The sequence below is a fragment of the Centropristis striata genome, chromosome 10 (genome assembly GCF_030273125.1).
Source record: "Centropristis striata isolate RG_2023a ecotype Rhode Island chromosome 10, C.striata_1.0, whole genome shotgun sequence".
Classification (NCBI taxonomy): Eukaryota; Metazoa; Chordata; class Actinopteri; order Perciformes; family Serranidae; genus Centropristis; species Centropristis striata.
Window position 1 is genome coordinate 14,145,914 of NC_081526.1, and position 16,216 is coordinate 14,162,129.

The 16,216-nt window shown below is 40.8% G+C and overlaps 1 protein-coding gene across 1 annotated transcript; it reads right to left on the minus strand.

The window, feature by feature from the left end:
• Positions 1 to 509: 509 nt before the first annotated feature.
• rev1 (REV1 DNA directed polymerase) lies at positions 510 to 16,173 on the minus strand. Its single transcript, XM_059343002.1, has 22 exons — positions 15,468 to 16,173; positions 14,673 to 14,748; positions 13,487 to 13,619; positions 12,424 to 12,592; positions 11,816 to 12,325; positions 10,693 to 11,525; positions 9,758 to 9,856; positions 9,515 to 9,631; positions 8,479 to 8,605; positions 6,585 to 6,713; positions 6,337 to 6,491; positions 6,132 to 6,251; positions 5,818 to 6,038; positions 5,540 to 5,712; positions 5,206 to 5,432; positions 4,933 to 5,126; positions 4,552 to 4,842; positions 4,067 to 4,166; positions 3,767 to 3,975; positions 3,548 to 3,692; positions 3,357 to 3,459; positions 510 to 2,876 (listed from the first exon to the last, which is right to left on the minus strand). Exons 2-22 carry the CDS (start codon positions 14,736 to 14,738, stop codon positions 2,765 to 2,767), a joined length of 4,233 nt encoding a protein of 1,410 aa, XP_059198985.1. The 5' UTR covers positions 14,739 to 14,748; positions 15,468 to 16,173; the 3' UTR covers positions 510 to 2,764.
• Between the last annotated feature and the right edge of the window lie 43 nt (positions 16,174 to 16,216).

A 16,216-nucleotide genomic window follows, 5' to 3' on the forward strand; every position in this document is an offset into this window, starting at 1 on the left:
TGCCACACGAAGGCTCTGGGCTCTATGGGTTTCTTCCTGGCCCGGCTCCTCCTGCATCTCATCAGATGTGGTATCTGTGCACTGTGGTGCGTCACCTCTCTCCAAACACTTCGTCCTGGCCTGGTGAATCTTGAGGCCTCGGCTGTTTTTGCAAATTTTCCCACATCTGCATGTCACGGTCGTACTCATTAATCCATAGCCATTTGTTGTTGCCATTTCGTCCGTCAGATTGGGGTTCTCGCCCCCCCCCTCGGGCTCCCCTGGGGGTATTTTTCCATGGGTCAATCTGTAGCTTAATGTTGGTTGTTTAAATGTATTAATTGCTACAATCTAAAAATCTAAACTAAAATATGATCTATATTGAAAATAAAAAACAAATTAGCGTTTTAATCAACGTTGCTTATTTTTGCAAGTAAACCTACAACCTGCAGTTTCCCCTTTAAATATTACTTTCCAAGCAAACAGAATCTTGATGGTTGTAACTTAAAACAATGACAAAGACAAATAAATGAATACAGAGTTTACAGTTTATTACCAAGATTTAGAAAACTTACAAACAAGTTCACAGCTTCAGGTCTTCAGGCACAAGCCAGTTTAGAGAAGACAATTTTAACTTCTGGCCATTTCCCTTCTGGAAAGATACGACAGGTGAAGAGAAGCGGACATCTTGAAAGTGAGTGGAGGCTTGCACATTCTGATTTACATTCATTTCAACAAGTTGAAAAAAAAAAATGACGGATTGATTTGGTTTGCATATAGGGGATACTGCTTGATCACACACACACACACACAGACACACACAGACACACACAGACACACACACACACACACACACACACACACACACACACACACACACACACACACACACACACACACACACACACACACACATACACACACACACACACACACACACACACACACACCTTTGCATGGTTGAGATTACAAGCCAGCCAGCCAGCCGCATCTGCTGAGCAATTCTAATCACCAATACAGAAATACAGTGATGTAGCCACAAGCCATACAAATGTCTCCAATGTTTGAAGTACATACATTGAGTTAAAAAATCCAGTCACATGTTCCTATGCAGATCCAGCATTATTCCAATATTCACATTTATGAAACTCAGCTGGAAACCCACTAGAAAAGATTAACTCCAGATAAAGAGGCTGTATGAAATGTTACATTATCTTGAAGGGACATCTTGTTTGCTTGTGAAAAGAAACCTGCATAGGCTACTTATTGATTGCCATAACCCCTGTCAACATCCTCTAGAGTCAGAGTGCTACTGAGAATCAACAGTTAACCTCACGTGAAGTGCTTTGGCCAGCTTTCTGACTTCTGTGTTGGAACACTTACAAACAATTATAGAGAGAGAAGATTTTACAATTTAAAGACTGTTACTAAGAATTCACTACATGTAAACAATACAAGAGGTAAACCCTCCAAGAAAATCTTTTAAAACTTTTAACAAGTGTCTTTAAAAACATTATTTACATACTATAATAACAAGGTTTGGCACTTTTTTTGCAAGAGACAAAGAGAAAGATACTACTACTGTATGCAGCATACTATATTGTGGTTTTCTTTTTTTCTTGTGACACATCAGTAGTAGATAGTTCAAATGTCAGCACTGGTGGCATGGAGCACCAAATAAGCATTGACAAAAAATTAAATGTTTATTTCAACTATTTCTGATATTATATTTAGTCTGATGTCTGAGAAGTGCTTCAAGACTGATTTTAAAATATCCAAAAGGTGCTTATGTGTTTGGAGCTGCAATGATTAGTCGACTAAAGAAATTAGTCCATTAACAGCATAATAATCTGCAACTATTCTGATAATCGATTAATCCCCCAAAGTTATTTTTCATGCAAAAATGGCAGAAAATTATGTTTTTAGACTCTCAAATATGGAGTTTTCCCGATTTTCTCTGATTGTACCATAAAATGAATAGCTTTGGGTTTTGGACTGAACAAAAGACAGTTGAAAGCCTTGGACTTGGACATCCTAGAATGGACATTTTTCACTATTTTCTGGCATTTTCTGGATTTAAGGATTAGCCTATTAATCTACAAAATAATTGTCAAATTAATTGATCATGAAAATAATTGTTCATTGCAGTCCTAATTGTATTTACCACATTATTTTAAACCTACTGTGATTTACCTGCATGACTAAAAACAAAAGAACTCCAAATGTGCCTGTGTAACAGTATTTAAACATTAAGAACACATAGCAGAAGTCAACTGCTCATTTTAGATGTAAAACGCTCATCAGGAGGGATATTTAAAATCTTATAAAGGCCTGGCTTGTAAAAGAAATAGTCAAGCACTGCCTGCAAAAATCCTCATATAAAATTTCACAGACATTTATTTAGAAAAGAAGTCCATATGAAAAATGGTAAATTTGCAAAAAAGCTGCTACGGTTATGACTGTTCTGAGTTTTGGTGAGCTAAGTACAGTTCCTGCTTTATAGTTTGTGTTACTTGTCCCGTAAAAAAGCAAATACAGAAAATTATGGACTGTACACACTTTCATCAAATACTGTCATTGGCTCTTGTAACACTTTCTCATATTTTGACTGTGTGAAGTCATTGATTTGTGTCTCACTCTACAGAGGACACTGAAAATATGAAGTTGAGATAGCAGAAAGTCATGATTTAGACATATTATTTTTGTATTGCAGATGACCTTGTGAAAGAAGCAAAACAAAACGTGGCAATGGTAACACAGTAAAAACAGTAACCCCCCTCCTCCTTCATGCTACCTTCAGGGTGCTACCATAAGTCTGCTGTACAACCACCTGCACGTTATCTACGATGAAGTCGAAAGCCATACTCCAAACAGACTCCAACGACTGCTGCATGAGCCTGCAGAGAAGACATCAACAGGTATGGGGTTATTTGTCTGTCAGAAAAACTAACAGAGAACAACTTTCCACATTGCTATCAAAAAATGTTGTGTTATTGAAAAAAATTGTGATTAAAAGATTTTTTCAAAAATCTAAAAATTCTGTTTGCTGTTGAGCTGATGCTCCTGGGAGGGACATACGCTTAAAGATGGTTTTGCTTACGAGATTCAGCTTAACAAGCTTTTGGATTTAAATGAAAAACTTTTGGATTTGCGAACTTGGAATTGTGGAATTGGAAACAAAAATAATTGTTCTACGATAAACATTTTTAACCACATAATTATTTTTGCTGCAATGAAACATTTATTTATTTATTTTTGCTCTCAAACCTGTTTTGTTCTATTCTTTATTATTAAAAAGACACAAAAGTGTTATTCCATAAGAAAACAAAAGAGAGTGACAGAGAGGACAGGAGGAGGCTAAACTGTACAGTACCTACCTTTTCATATATTTTATAATCAAATCCAATTTCTCCAAATCTTTATCTTCAATCAGATCAGTGCAGTATTTCACCACCTGCAGGATGTCTTCCTCCATAGGTTCTAAGAAAAAGTAAGACATTATTAATAATGCATAACAACATAGTGAATTGCATAAGTGGGCACTATGATGTTGTTTTTGTTTTTTTACCTGTTATGGTGGTGACCCATTCCCGTAGCAGGGTTTTAATGTCCCTTAGGTCGTAGGCTCCGGCCAACACCGGAGAAGGACGAGCAATGAATTTGGACTCTGTGAGGTCTGGTTTTGAGGTTGATGTGGAGGGAACATTTTCTGTCTGGGAAGGGAAAACAGGTGTTCAAGCTGGCTTTAAATCTTCACAATACCGTATGAAGCTGTTCATTGACTCACCTTTAATATGTTCATTGGTTCCCGTGATTTTATAGGAGGCGGTAGGGTTTTGGCTGGGCTGTTTGTCGTGTGACGCCTCTTCTGAGGGGAGGGACCTTTTTTAACGGGGCTCACTGCATTTTTTCTCTTGTAGCGCCGCTTCACCCGACCAATGCCAACTCCCAGCCCTGATTGTTTTAACTGCAACAGTGGATTCTTCGGCTCCAATGCTTAGAAACAGAGACGGAGAACATTTAGATACAGAAAATATGCATTCCGATAATAGATTACAATACAATACAAATTCACCTGAGGACTTACATATTTTTGCCTGAGGCTGGACATTTGCTACATGGTTGTAGGCAGTCTTCAGTTCATCCTGGAGCTCTTTGGGAAGGGCAGCAAACACATCTGGATCAACCTGCAGTCAGAAGTTAAGAGAGATTAAGAGAAACAGCGTGTCTAATGCAAGCAATGATATCAGCTTAGGACAGGAGAGGTTGTAAGTAGAGCTTGTAAAAATGTAAATAAGTCCTATGTGTACACCATGTGGAGTCCCTGTTTTTGGTGACAACTGCAGGAATATGAAAAAAAATATATAGAGATTTGATTTTATTCAAATTCCTGTAAAATGAATGATCAAAGAACTTGCATTTTGTCTTTAATGATTATTTTATTATAACTCTAATTCTAGCCATGATTGTGCGGTTTCCATAGAGGTGCAGGACTGTTTTTCTGTAACAATTTTGGCTTCTGACAGACAGATAATTAATAATTGGCAAAATCTCAAATAGATGTGTCCCTACCTGTGAGAAGTTTGGTAGTTCCAGTACAATTCCCGGACTGTCTGGCTGGTTTGGAATCTGCAGGAGCAATGTACTGACAGGTGGAGTGTAGAGTGCAGGAGCAGGAGCAGGGGCGGGAGGATGAGGAGGGGAGGTCGGGCCAGGTCTCAGAGAGGGCGGCTTCGGGATAGAAGCAGAGGCCGGTGGACTGGGTGACCGACAGATACTCGGCCTCCCGTCCCGATTAGTCCATGACTGCTCCACTTGTTCTCTCAGCTCTGCGGGCAGGGCTTCCAACACTGAACGATCCACCTTAAACACCACAGAGAACCACAAGTTGTTAAAAACATTTCATCGCTCAGCTTTTGTTTAATCGCTCCAATGTGTCCTTCAAGTCCTCACCTGTGACGGGGATGGGATCTCAATACTGAAGTTGAGACGTGCTCGAGAACTTTTTGGAGTTTGTCTGCATGTCTGCTGGTCTCTGCTTGTCCCTGGGACCGGCTCGGGAGAGGACAGAGGACGTGGAGAGGAGCGAGATAATGGGCCTGTGGTTGAGGAAGACTTTTCCTGATGTGTTTTGTTCTCAGCAGCTTCTGTAACATTGATGTTGGATTTAATAGTTTTCACTGATGACGTCAAATATAAAATAAAACACAAAGACTTTGAACAAACCTCTTCTACTGGATTTTGCACTTCCCTGGTCGAGGAACATCTCTTTGATGGAGCGTGCTCCCGGGCCCACGGAGCCCTGGGGGACAGAGCGATGTCCTTCAAGAAGCTGAACCTGGATGCCGACTCCTCTCATGTCCTGAACCTGCAGCTTCATGGCATGGAACAGCTTGATGACTGCAGCGGCAATCAGCTGACCTCTGTCAGTGGACTGTGCGAGCATCACAGTCCTGACAGGAAAGGAGAGCGAGAAATGAGTTTAAAGATAGACAATGAAAGCAAAGGGAAGACATTATCCGTCACCTGTAACAGACACTGATGACAGTCTCTTTCTTACCTAGCTAGGTTGTCACATATTCCATGACCACCGTATTTAGCGGATTCAACTGGTGCTCCAACCTTGCGAACCATGACCTTCAGGGTAACTCTGCGACCCCGCAGCCCACTGTCTTGTAAACGTTTTTGCACCTCCATGGACAAGTTAGTGAGAAAAGACTCCGCCTCATCGACCTGGTCAAAGAAGTGGGGAGAACAGAAGTTTAGAAAAAGAAAGAAGTGAAATTCAGGGAAGATAAGAAAGAAGAGATGGAGCAGGAGACACAAAGCAGGTCAAACCGTTGTAAAGCGAATGTTGTAGTTCATCTCAGCTGAGACGGACTTCCTTTCCTTCTCGTAGCGGACGGGTCGGTCATCCAGCCCCCTGCAGAAGCGGAACAGGGTCTGTCCAGTCCGGGGGCCAAACTTCTTCTGCAGCTGAGACAGGGATACCTGCTGAAGGTCCCCACATGACCTCACACCCATAGCAGCCAGTTTTCTGCCCATGACAGGCCCAACACCTGAAAAAAAAAAAGAAGAAAATTAATCAAATGTATGCCACAGGAAAGACAGTGTGCTGTCACTTAATGACCAGCAGGCTGTGCTGTGTCTACCTGGTAAGCTGGTGACTGGCAGGTCCCTGATGAAATCATCCACCTCTTCAGATTTTAAGAAGTATTGCCCGTCAGGCTTGGCTTTACGGGTCGCCAGGCGAGCCAACAGGATGTTGGACCCTGAACAGATGAGCAGTCACGTCAAGTTTGTTGAATATAGCACGGCCTTGATGTAATTTACAATACAGAGCCAACAGAAACTCACCAATGCCCACTGAAGCACAGCATCCCGTTTTCTCCTTGATGTCTGCTCTTATTGCACTGGCCAGATCTTCTGGGTTGATGCCCAACTCAGCGAGCAGTGCAGAACCGTCGATCAACAATTCATCACAGCTCAGAGCCTCAATGTCATGGGTGTAACTGCAACGAATGAATGACAAGCTGAGCTTTAGGTCATTTTGCATGCAAGTGACAGGGAAGTGGATGAGATGTTGACCAGGAAGTTCCTCTTACCCTGCCAGAGTCTCATACATGGTGAGAGCCACCTCTTTATAGGCCTCAAAATCATACGGGACAGACTGCAGCGAGGGACACAGTTGTTTTGCTTTGCCAAAAAACATCCCATTCCTCACGCCTGCCTGCCTGTGAGAGACAAATGGTTCAAGTTAGCAGAAAATACAGATATTTGTGCCGTTCAGTGTTAGTTTTGAAAAGTTATTTTCATTTTGTCTTCAGATGAAAATGCTTGTTTTAGTCACATTTCATCCATCCAGATTTAGTCTAAAGTGAAAATGTTTTCCCTATTATTATTTTTTAATTTAGTCTTATTGCTGTGTCAAAACTCCTTTTGTTGGTCATTGGATCACACAGAATATTTATCATCTTGTTGAACCAAACCCAATAATGAACCAAACTATGTCAAGTTAATCAAATTAATTTTTCCAAGATTTTATGTTAATATCTGATGAAAAACATAGGTTGAATAATTAAGAATGCAGCTTAGCAGCTACTCAGAGTCCTCCTGACTGTGCCGTTTAGTGATGGGCAGCCCGACCAGCCCATTATCCACCTCACCCAACATACAAAAATATGTATTAATTAACCATCTGAAACCCAACCTGACTTCCATACTGCAAATTGTACACATTATAGTAACAGAATTGTCAGAACTTTTAATCTCACCTCATTTATTTATATATTGTCAGTTTGTGTTTATTGACATTGGAACAGGCTCATCATCACTGAACTCAAGGAAGTTGTATCACAAGAGCTAGAAGGTGTGCAGGGATGGATTACATCGAACAAGCTGGTCTTGAACACATCTAAAACTAAGAGCAGATCATACACATATAGCAGATCGATATGTGGCCAAAGAGCCCATTGAACAAGTGGAGAAGGAGAAATTATTGGGCATGGTCATTGATAACCATCTGACATGGGCAGAACATATAGATAGAATCATTAAAAAAAATGGGGGTTGGCATTTATTTCACTAGACAATGTACACCATATGTACCATCTCATATCCTGGAACAAGTCTGTAGATCATTAATATTATCTCACCTAGATTACTGTTCAGTAGTCTGGGCCTCAGCCACAAAAAGAGATCTGACAAAATTACAAGTTGTTCAGAACAGGGCTGCTAGGCTAGTTCTAGGTTGCTCTTCTAAAACTAGCATTCTTAAAATGCAATCTAGCCGATCATGGCTCAGTGTTGAAAAGAGGCTGGCCTCATGCACAGTGACATTTCTGAGCAACACACTGAGAACACAGACCTGAGTTCATGAGAGATAGAATAGTTTTTTGTAATACTGTGTATAAACATAATACCAGGAAGGCAGACAAGGGTGATATTGGGCAAGCTCATCCAAGAACTAATTCTCTGAAAAGAACAGTGCTTTTTAGAGTGAGTAAAATATGGAATGAAATACCACTTGATATCCGTCAAGAAAAAAGCTAAATATCCTTCAAAAAGAAATTAAAGATGTACTTTGTCAGTGGTTAATGTCAGGTGTTGGGTTTATTTTATTTTTTTGGTGTTTTTTTTTCCCCGTTTATTTTGGTTGAAAGGACGCTACTTTTTATAGAAGCGATGATGTCCATGATTACAATCAATGATACTGGTTAAAGCTGTATTGTTTTTTTTGTGTTTTATTTGTTTTCTGATCAAATGCACTGTGCTGCACTTTTGTAATGTATTTTGTGCTGCATTTTGTAATGTACTTTTGTGCTGCACTTTTCTAATGTATTTTGGAATGTATTTTTACTGTTAAAGTTGTTGTAGGACTGTTGAGTATTACTTGTTGGAATGTGGACCCCAGGAAGACTATTCATATTCATCATGTTCTTCCTTACCAATGAAGTTTAATATAAATGAAATGCCTACGACAGTGTGTGTCTATCTTACCTCGCCTCATAGCTGCAGGATGCAATCTCTGCCATGGAGAGAGTAGCAGCATCCTGGTCCACTCCGTTAGCATGGAAGTCAGGGCTCTCTTGTGAAGGAGTTCTGTGTAGATCCTCATCTGCCCTCTCTGAGAGGCAGAACAAAGGTACACCTACTCAGGCATGTTATAATAAAGTATGACGTGCTGGAAATACACTGAGCCTATGAAAATCAAGGTCAGACTCTCCACAATCTGAAAAGCTTATTGACAAGTTTATAAAAGGACGGATGTGAGAAGGAAGGAGACCTGATGGACCGACAGAACAGAAACATGTGTGCATATTTCAACAGAAAAAAAACGTCATGAATGCAGTGAAAGAATGCTGCTGAAAAAAATTTAGATGGACATGCTATGATAATTGCAATCCTCCAACTAACTGAAATTCATATACCCTTAGAAAAACATGTATTTAGCTTAATGAGTATCTTTTGCTGGCTGCAGGAAAAAAAAAGGCTTACAACAAATTATGATGGATGACGCATGTTGGAGACATAAATGACTGGATCGATGCGACAGTGGAGATTTACATGATGGAAAGGTTACTTTCTCTTCAAACTTATGGATGGACATATTCATACAATAACAGAAAGAATTGGTGCAATATATCTAACCTCTGAGACCCAATTTTTTTAAGATCCTGAACTGAAGGAACATACATAATTTTGTAATCATTTTTTATTTCTTGCGATCGTTTCCCCCCCCCTCTACCTCTCCCTCTCTGGATGTGCATAGTTATCTCTTTTTCCAGCCATCCCTAGAAATGAAAAGAAATTAAACTATAAATCAATCTAAATTAAAATAAGGCTGAGAAACCATACTGGTGGTGCAAGACACTTTCTTACTCATTTATATTCCTGGCTTTAAAATTGTACCATATTTAAAATTGTATTTCCTCTTACATCCATTTGTATTGTGGATTTAATAGCAAAGCATCTTGAAAAATAAAAACAAGGTCAGCACGCTCCATGACAAACAGGGAATGTATGACGCTCTCACCACATTGAGGCTGAGCATGTTTTCTCTGGTAGTACTGCTGCTCCAGCTGAGGGTGAGCGCCGGGCCTCAGGGGCACTCTGCCCTGTCCACGGTTACTGGTCACAGCTACAGGCTTTCCTGCAACAAAACCATGAACTCAACCAGGAGCACTAACTGGATGTATTCTACGTAGCAGGTGCATGCGTTACATATGAACACATTTCACTTGCAGCACACGATTTAAAGAGACAAAAGGCGCCTTACCTTTGAGCTCTGGCCGATGTCGGATCCCCACAGACACGAAGAAGCAGTCCATGTCCACGTGAAGAATACAAGATTTGACACTTGCGAGTGAAGACGTACCTGACCACATATATAAATACACACCAGATAGTCAGACGGAAGGTTTTGCAATTCACAAAAGACGTGAACATGAGCATGCAAATCCAGTTTAATTGCAACTGGCAATCTATAGTTGAGAGCAACAGGAGGAGTTGAGACGGGGGATGACATATAAGGCTGTAACAATAACTATTTTGATTATTAATTAATCTGCCATTTATTTTCTCAATTAATTATTTATTTTATGAAATACATTGTTTTGGAAAATTGTCTAAACCAGGTTCCAATAGTTCAAGGTGGTGTCTTTAAATGTCCTGTTTTGTGGTACAGGACCATAAAAAGCAGAACAAACTGAAATATGTGCAATATACTTACTGCCTTATCCTTCTTATTTATTATTATTAATTTATTATCAGCCATACTTGTTCTGTCCTAAGTGTTTTATTGTTGTACTATATTGTCATTTTATCTGTTTAATGTTGTTTATCCCTAATGCACTTTCAGTTTAGGCACTCCCATCATTTAATTGAATAGGTGTCTGTACAATGACAATAAAGGCTATCTTATCTTTAATATGATAAAAAAAAAAACCTGAAAAAAAGCAGGAAATCTTCATATCTGGGAGGATGAAAACAACAGCTTTTGCATGAAAAGTGACTAATTATTAATTGATTATCACAATAGTTTGCAATTATTTTTCTGTCAATGAACTACTTACTGCTGCCCTAATGACGTGCAACTAATGTCTCTTCCTGCCTTTGAACTGGAGGAGATGCAGCTACATGGTATGCGTCTTGGACCACTGAGCCACCATAACAAATAGACTGCCTGCATTTTACAGACTTTTGCTTTCTTACCTCGGCTGTCTGTAGAGCGTTGGGCCACAGATTTCCTCAGTCGGTCTTTCCCAGGGAAGGAGGCGCCCCCGGCTACTTTTCGCTTGTTGTGTAGTTCATTGACATACTCGGAGAAGCCCGACCTCCATGTGGAGATCTGGTGTAAACGTGAGTGAGAGTAGAACTCAGAGATCAAGCCGCCCGTCTGTGCCAGCAGCTGCGCTGATGACTTAGATGGTGATGAAGACTTTTCAGTGGGAGGATCAGGTTTAAGTGTTGTGTTTGTTGAGGCAGGGTCAGATGAAAAGGCATTGTGGTGACTTCCGTTCAGTCGAATCGGAGAATGTAAAAGGGAGCGGGATGCAGGTGAAAGAGGAGTCCTTTCGGGATTTGAGTCAACTTTAATGCATGGCTGGAGCTGTTTCGGAAGTAGGTGGCTTTCGGCGGCCTTTCTAGCCTCCTGGTAGGTGGGTGGTGGAGGTTTAGGTCTCTGCTCGTTGGCTCCGAGTGAACTGGATTGCTTCGGAGAGACGGGAGACTGGTCGGATTGCTTTGGAGGACTGTATGGAAACTCATAAGGGTCAGGTTTGGTCTGAAACTGTACTGAGGGACTCTGAGGTTTATCATCTGAACTCTTGACTCTACAATGAGGCAACTCCTTGTCAACAGAGGGTTCTTCTGTAACAGGGGACAGATCCTCTGGCTTTAAGGCACCGTTAACAAGATGAGTGTGTCCATTTGTCAGATGTGCTTCCTTCAGCACCCGTGGGAGAGGATCTCCTCTGACACACTCTTGCATTTCCTTCATTTTTGAATGGCTCATCAGATCCAATGAGGTCTGCAATATTCCGTTTCTGTGAATGAAAAGATGAAGAGGAGATAGAATTATTGAAACAAGATGTTCTTTTTGACCAATTTTAAGTTCTGCCCCTTTCGATCTGTGGTCCAATAACAAGCAACAAGCAAACCTGGTCTTGAATTATCATTAGCCAGTAAAAATCAAGGCAAACCTTTTGCTTATTATCTCTGTAAGGCCATGTGCTGCTCCAAAATAACTTGTGTAATTGTGCGTGCAAAAACTTTGTACTTAAAAAAAAAAAAATCTAAAAAGTAAACTGTTCCCCCTGACACTTTGCATACTTACATTTTTAATTCCACATCCTTGCAGCCACTCAGGGCACTGTTGCAAGAATCGTTGTATTGAGGTTGTGGTTGGCCGGCTCTCTGGTGCTGGAGATTATGAGGTGTGGACTGTTGGGGGTTGTGTGGGAGCTTTGTGGGGCTCGGGTTGGACAGCAGGTGGGAGTGTAAAGGGCTCCTGTGCCTGGGATCTGTACTGAGGTAAGTGGATACTAGGTGACTTGGTTGTGGGTGACTGAAGCGAGCTGCAGAGCTTTGCTGGATGGACTGAGGTTGGATGCTGCCTTGGTTAATTCTGCTGTGGCTGTGGTTAGGGATGGATGAGGACTGCTCCTGGTGCTGAATGCTGCGCTGTGGCAGGTGAAGCTTTTGATGGACGCTCGGCTGAAGCACCCCATGGCTGGTTCCTGCGATCTCAGCTGTTTGGCGCAGAGTCATGCTGGGGAACAGTGGGCCTTTGTGTTTAGAGTACAGCTGGTACTGCAGGTAAGGCAGGAGACCTCCAGCCTTGATACTGTTTCAAACACATGACAGCAAACACATGGATTTTCAGCTGATGTTTCACAATAAGATGTTAAATTGGCAAACACTTTCAACTCCCACTGAACACACCTGTCTGTGATCCACTCAGGCCGAATGATCTTCTCTCCCTTGAGCTCCTGGATTTTGCAGTTGGGCAAGTTATTGGCAATGATGTGGGTGGTCTTAGAGCGAGAGTAGTACACGTGGAACTGACCACCGTGCAGCATCATCAGTCTGCGGAGCTCATCTGCACTTGGCTCTGCTCACAAACAAGCAAACAATAAAAACAGTAAACCAAAAAGACATGTAAAAGTCAGAATGTCAGTTTACTGAGAATCTACACAAGAAAAAAAAAGTTCTACTTAGATCTGCACAAAACATCACAAACACAGGAAACAACAGGAGTAAAAAAATAGAGCCAGATATCACATGAACCTGACAGGAAGTGAAATATATATATCATTTTAATTTACATTAGCCCCTTTGCTTTTTAGATCTGGATTTTTTCCCGCTGGTATTTACCGAAATTATGACGAAATGTACAACCCTGATTCCAAAACACATGAGATGTTGTGTATAACATAAATAAATCAGCACATTTCTGGTTAACAGAAAATTTAAAGTGGTGCTTTTGCATGATTTCTTGAGGAGAAACTCAGTTGTATACATTTGTCAATTAAATCAACAATTCAATTAGTGGAAAAGATTGTACATTTGTAAGTCCACTAAGAATTCCTTCAGTCTAAGTCAACCCTAATAGGGTTCTGTACAGCAAGAATGATATCTTATACATTTTGATATGGAATTCAGCTAAGAGGTCGAATCCCAAAGGGAGAGACTCCTCTGGGGCATGCTTGAAAAACATTTACATTACACTCTCCCTCAAACAGAGTTTGCATGTTCTCCCCGCATCAGCGTGAGTTCTCACCGGGTACTCCGGCTTCCTCCCACAGTCCAAAAACATGCACTTAGTAGGTGTGAATGAGAGCGTGATTGTCTGTAACTATATGTCAGCCCTGCGATAGTCTGGCGACCTGTCCAGGGTGAACCCTGCCTGTCGCCCAATGTCAGCTGGGATCGGCTCCAGACCCCGCGACCTGAGTGCGGATAAGGATAATGAATGAACAACAGAGAGCTGCTTCTGTAGTGTTACCTGTGTATCCATTGACATAGATGGCCACTCCAGTGAAAATACTGGAGCATGTACCGTCCTTCTGTTTCTCTCTGGGGGCATCAAGTTTAAACTGCTCCTCCAGTTTAGAAACTTTGGCTGCCATGTAGCCGCCCTGCAAACAAGAAGGAGAGCAGAGATAGAACAAGGTTAGAGGATCATTCACAACAGCTTGATTGATGGTTAGATACAATATAAAATAAATGTATATTAACTGACTGACCCATCCCATATAGGATGTGCTTTTCTTACTGTTACTTGCCATTTTATGCATTTTTACTGGTCTTTCTCTTGCTAAAGTTCTGTCCCCTTTGCTGCTCTAACACTGTAACTGTCCCTGCTTCGGGACTAATAAAGGATTATCTTATCTTATCTTGTATAATAGTCTTGGTATGCTGGCAGGAATATTACAATGCCTCCTTTTATGAAAAAAGGCACTGCATCGATATATGCACACTACCACCAAGCATCAACTTTTTAATTATATGTATATAGAATAGACTTTACATCAATTATTTTTATATATAAATTCCTGCTTTGTGTTCTTTCACAGTTAATTTGCAGATTAGATGAGAAACCTGATTCACCATGTGCATTTTCCTTCATAGTCTGTACAACAGCATGCAGATAATTTAAATTAGGGCACATATATGTTGCTGTTTGTACATTAAGGCTTAAGAAACACTTTTCTTCTTCAGTAACATAGATAATAAATATTTTAGAATTACTGCATAGCCTCTATGGTGGTACAAGTGTTATTACAGGGTGTTATTGGGCTGTATGCAGCTCTCACAGTTGTGGTAAAGCTTTGCCTGGCAGTCTAGCCTTCACCTAATTAGACAGTGACTAGTGCTCTGCTGCGGGCTCTTAGCTGCTATAATGAAATTGCAGGGGGTGAAGAACAACAGAGTTGTTCACTTCCAGTTCCCCAGTAATATTGTGAAGCTCAATATGCATAAACCATGTAATACACATTTCCACTCTTAATGCAGTATTTCCAACTTCTCATTCAGCTGCCTATTGCCTTGAGGTTCTCTGACTGCCATAGAGCAAACTGTACGGTTTTCTTTTTTTGTGTGGGCATGTCCTCATACTGAGGTTACTGCTTGTCCTCACACTGGGGTTATCTCTGCCTTACAGTGTTGATCATAGCATTACAGATACTCACCCTCTCAGCCCAACCATTGTCATCACCGGCATTGGCTCTCTTCTTTGCCCACCCATCTCGACTCATACTGAGCTACCTGAAACCAGCACAAGAGGGGCTCTTAATCAGTCGTGAGTCATGCAAGGCAAAGCTTGGCTCAGACACCAGACTGCACATAAACGATTAGGGGGGAAATTAACCAATGTGTTTATGATGCACACAAATAGCTTTGCATGCGTCCTGAAACAATGCTGGCTGACAACAGAAACCAACCGTCATTTATAAGGTAAAGTCAACAATTCATTTTTGTGCTAGTTTACAGGCTTTCTCGTGCAGACAAGCAGTGACACTGTTGCCATCTGACATTTACGGCTGTGTTGTGAATTTATTACTATGTATTCGTGTTAATTCTGCATACATATTTTGTTATTACGCTCAGCTTTGTGTCCAAGGGCATGCCCGGGCAGGTCTCCTGCCACTCACAGGTAGGTTAAAACAGAGCCCCATGTGGCACTCTGTCACATTTCTCAGCCAAGCTGCTAACAATAAGTTAGCTTAGCTACTCAAAGCAATGCTTTGCTGTTAAATCGTGCGTGTCGCTGCGCCACGACACGACTGTACTGTCATGTCATGTCAATTCAAGCAAGCAAAAACACGTTATAAGTGTGTTGGCTGCACTCAATGCGAACAATGCTGGCAAAATTAGCTAGCAAACAATAGATACAGTGTATGACTTTGTAACTTCAGCACGGTGATCTGTAAACAAACAGCGGTCCCGAGTGTTTGTTTGCTAACAGAAGTCACTTGTTTTTTTACCTTTTATCCTGTCAGACTGGGTTGTTCGCCTCAGACTTCTCTCTGCAGAGACCAACACAAGCGTTGAGTGCGCACTGATTCCGAGGTAAGACCACAAAGAAACGCTTTAAAATCCTTCAGACAGTTAGATCGACTCCCCAACCTTGACTTTGTTCTATAGATAACTCCTTTCGATGGACTAAGATGCCCTTATTTTGTCTTGCTGCCACGCCATGTCTCTTGAACATTTTCGTTCACCCTCCCAGTCCTTTTGCTCTCCATTTCTACCGCCTGAGCTCTTTGCTTTTCCTTTTCTCTCTGGGCGTCAAGCGAAAAAGGCGAAACAGAGTAGTTCCGGAGAAAGTTTCAAAATAAAACAATCGATGATAATAATAATTTGACAGATTGTCGCAAAACGCTATACGAAATTGCATGAAAATCAGTGTTGATGTAATTATTTTGATGTAGAGAGTACTTGTTCGTAGACTGTCCAAAATCTGATATTCCAGAAAGATCTCTTTGGCTTTGATGTCATTGACAATTGATTGTATTTCAATGCTAATTATTTGTATTTCTTTAAATTAACGTTTCAGTTTTGTTGATGTGGAAGCTTTTGTAAAAAGAAAAAAAAGAAAGAAAAAAGAGAGAAAAGCATGTTATGATTTACAGAGATCTTTATCTAAACGTGACGATCCAGGATAGTCAGTCAAAGTCGTCTTTTAGATAATTATTTTTTTGTCCTTTCTTTCTCATTTAAATGTTTAAATTCT

Coding starts and splice junctions, on each gene's coding strand:
- rev1 (XM_059343002.1), bottom strand. CDS start 14,738: ATGAGTCGAGATGGGTGGGCAAAGAAGAGAGCCAATGCCGGTGATGAC. Junction 6,039..6,131: donor GCCAGTCACCAGCTTACCAG/GTAGACACAGCA, acceptor TTTTTTTTTCAG/GTGTTGGGCCTGTCATGGGC. Junction 5,127..5,205: donor TGCAAAATCCAGTAGAAGAG/GTTTGTTCAAAG, acceptor TCAATGTTACAG/AAGCTGCTGAGAACAAAACA.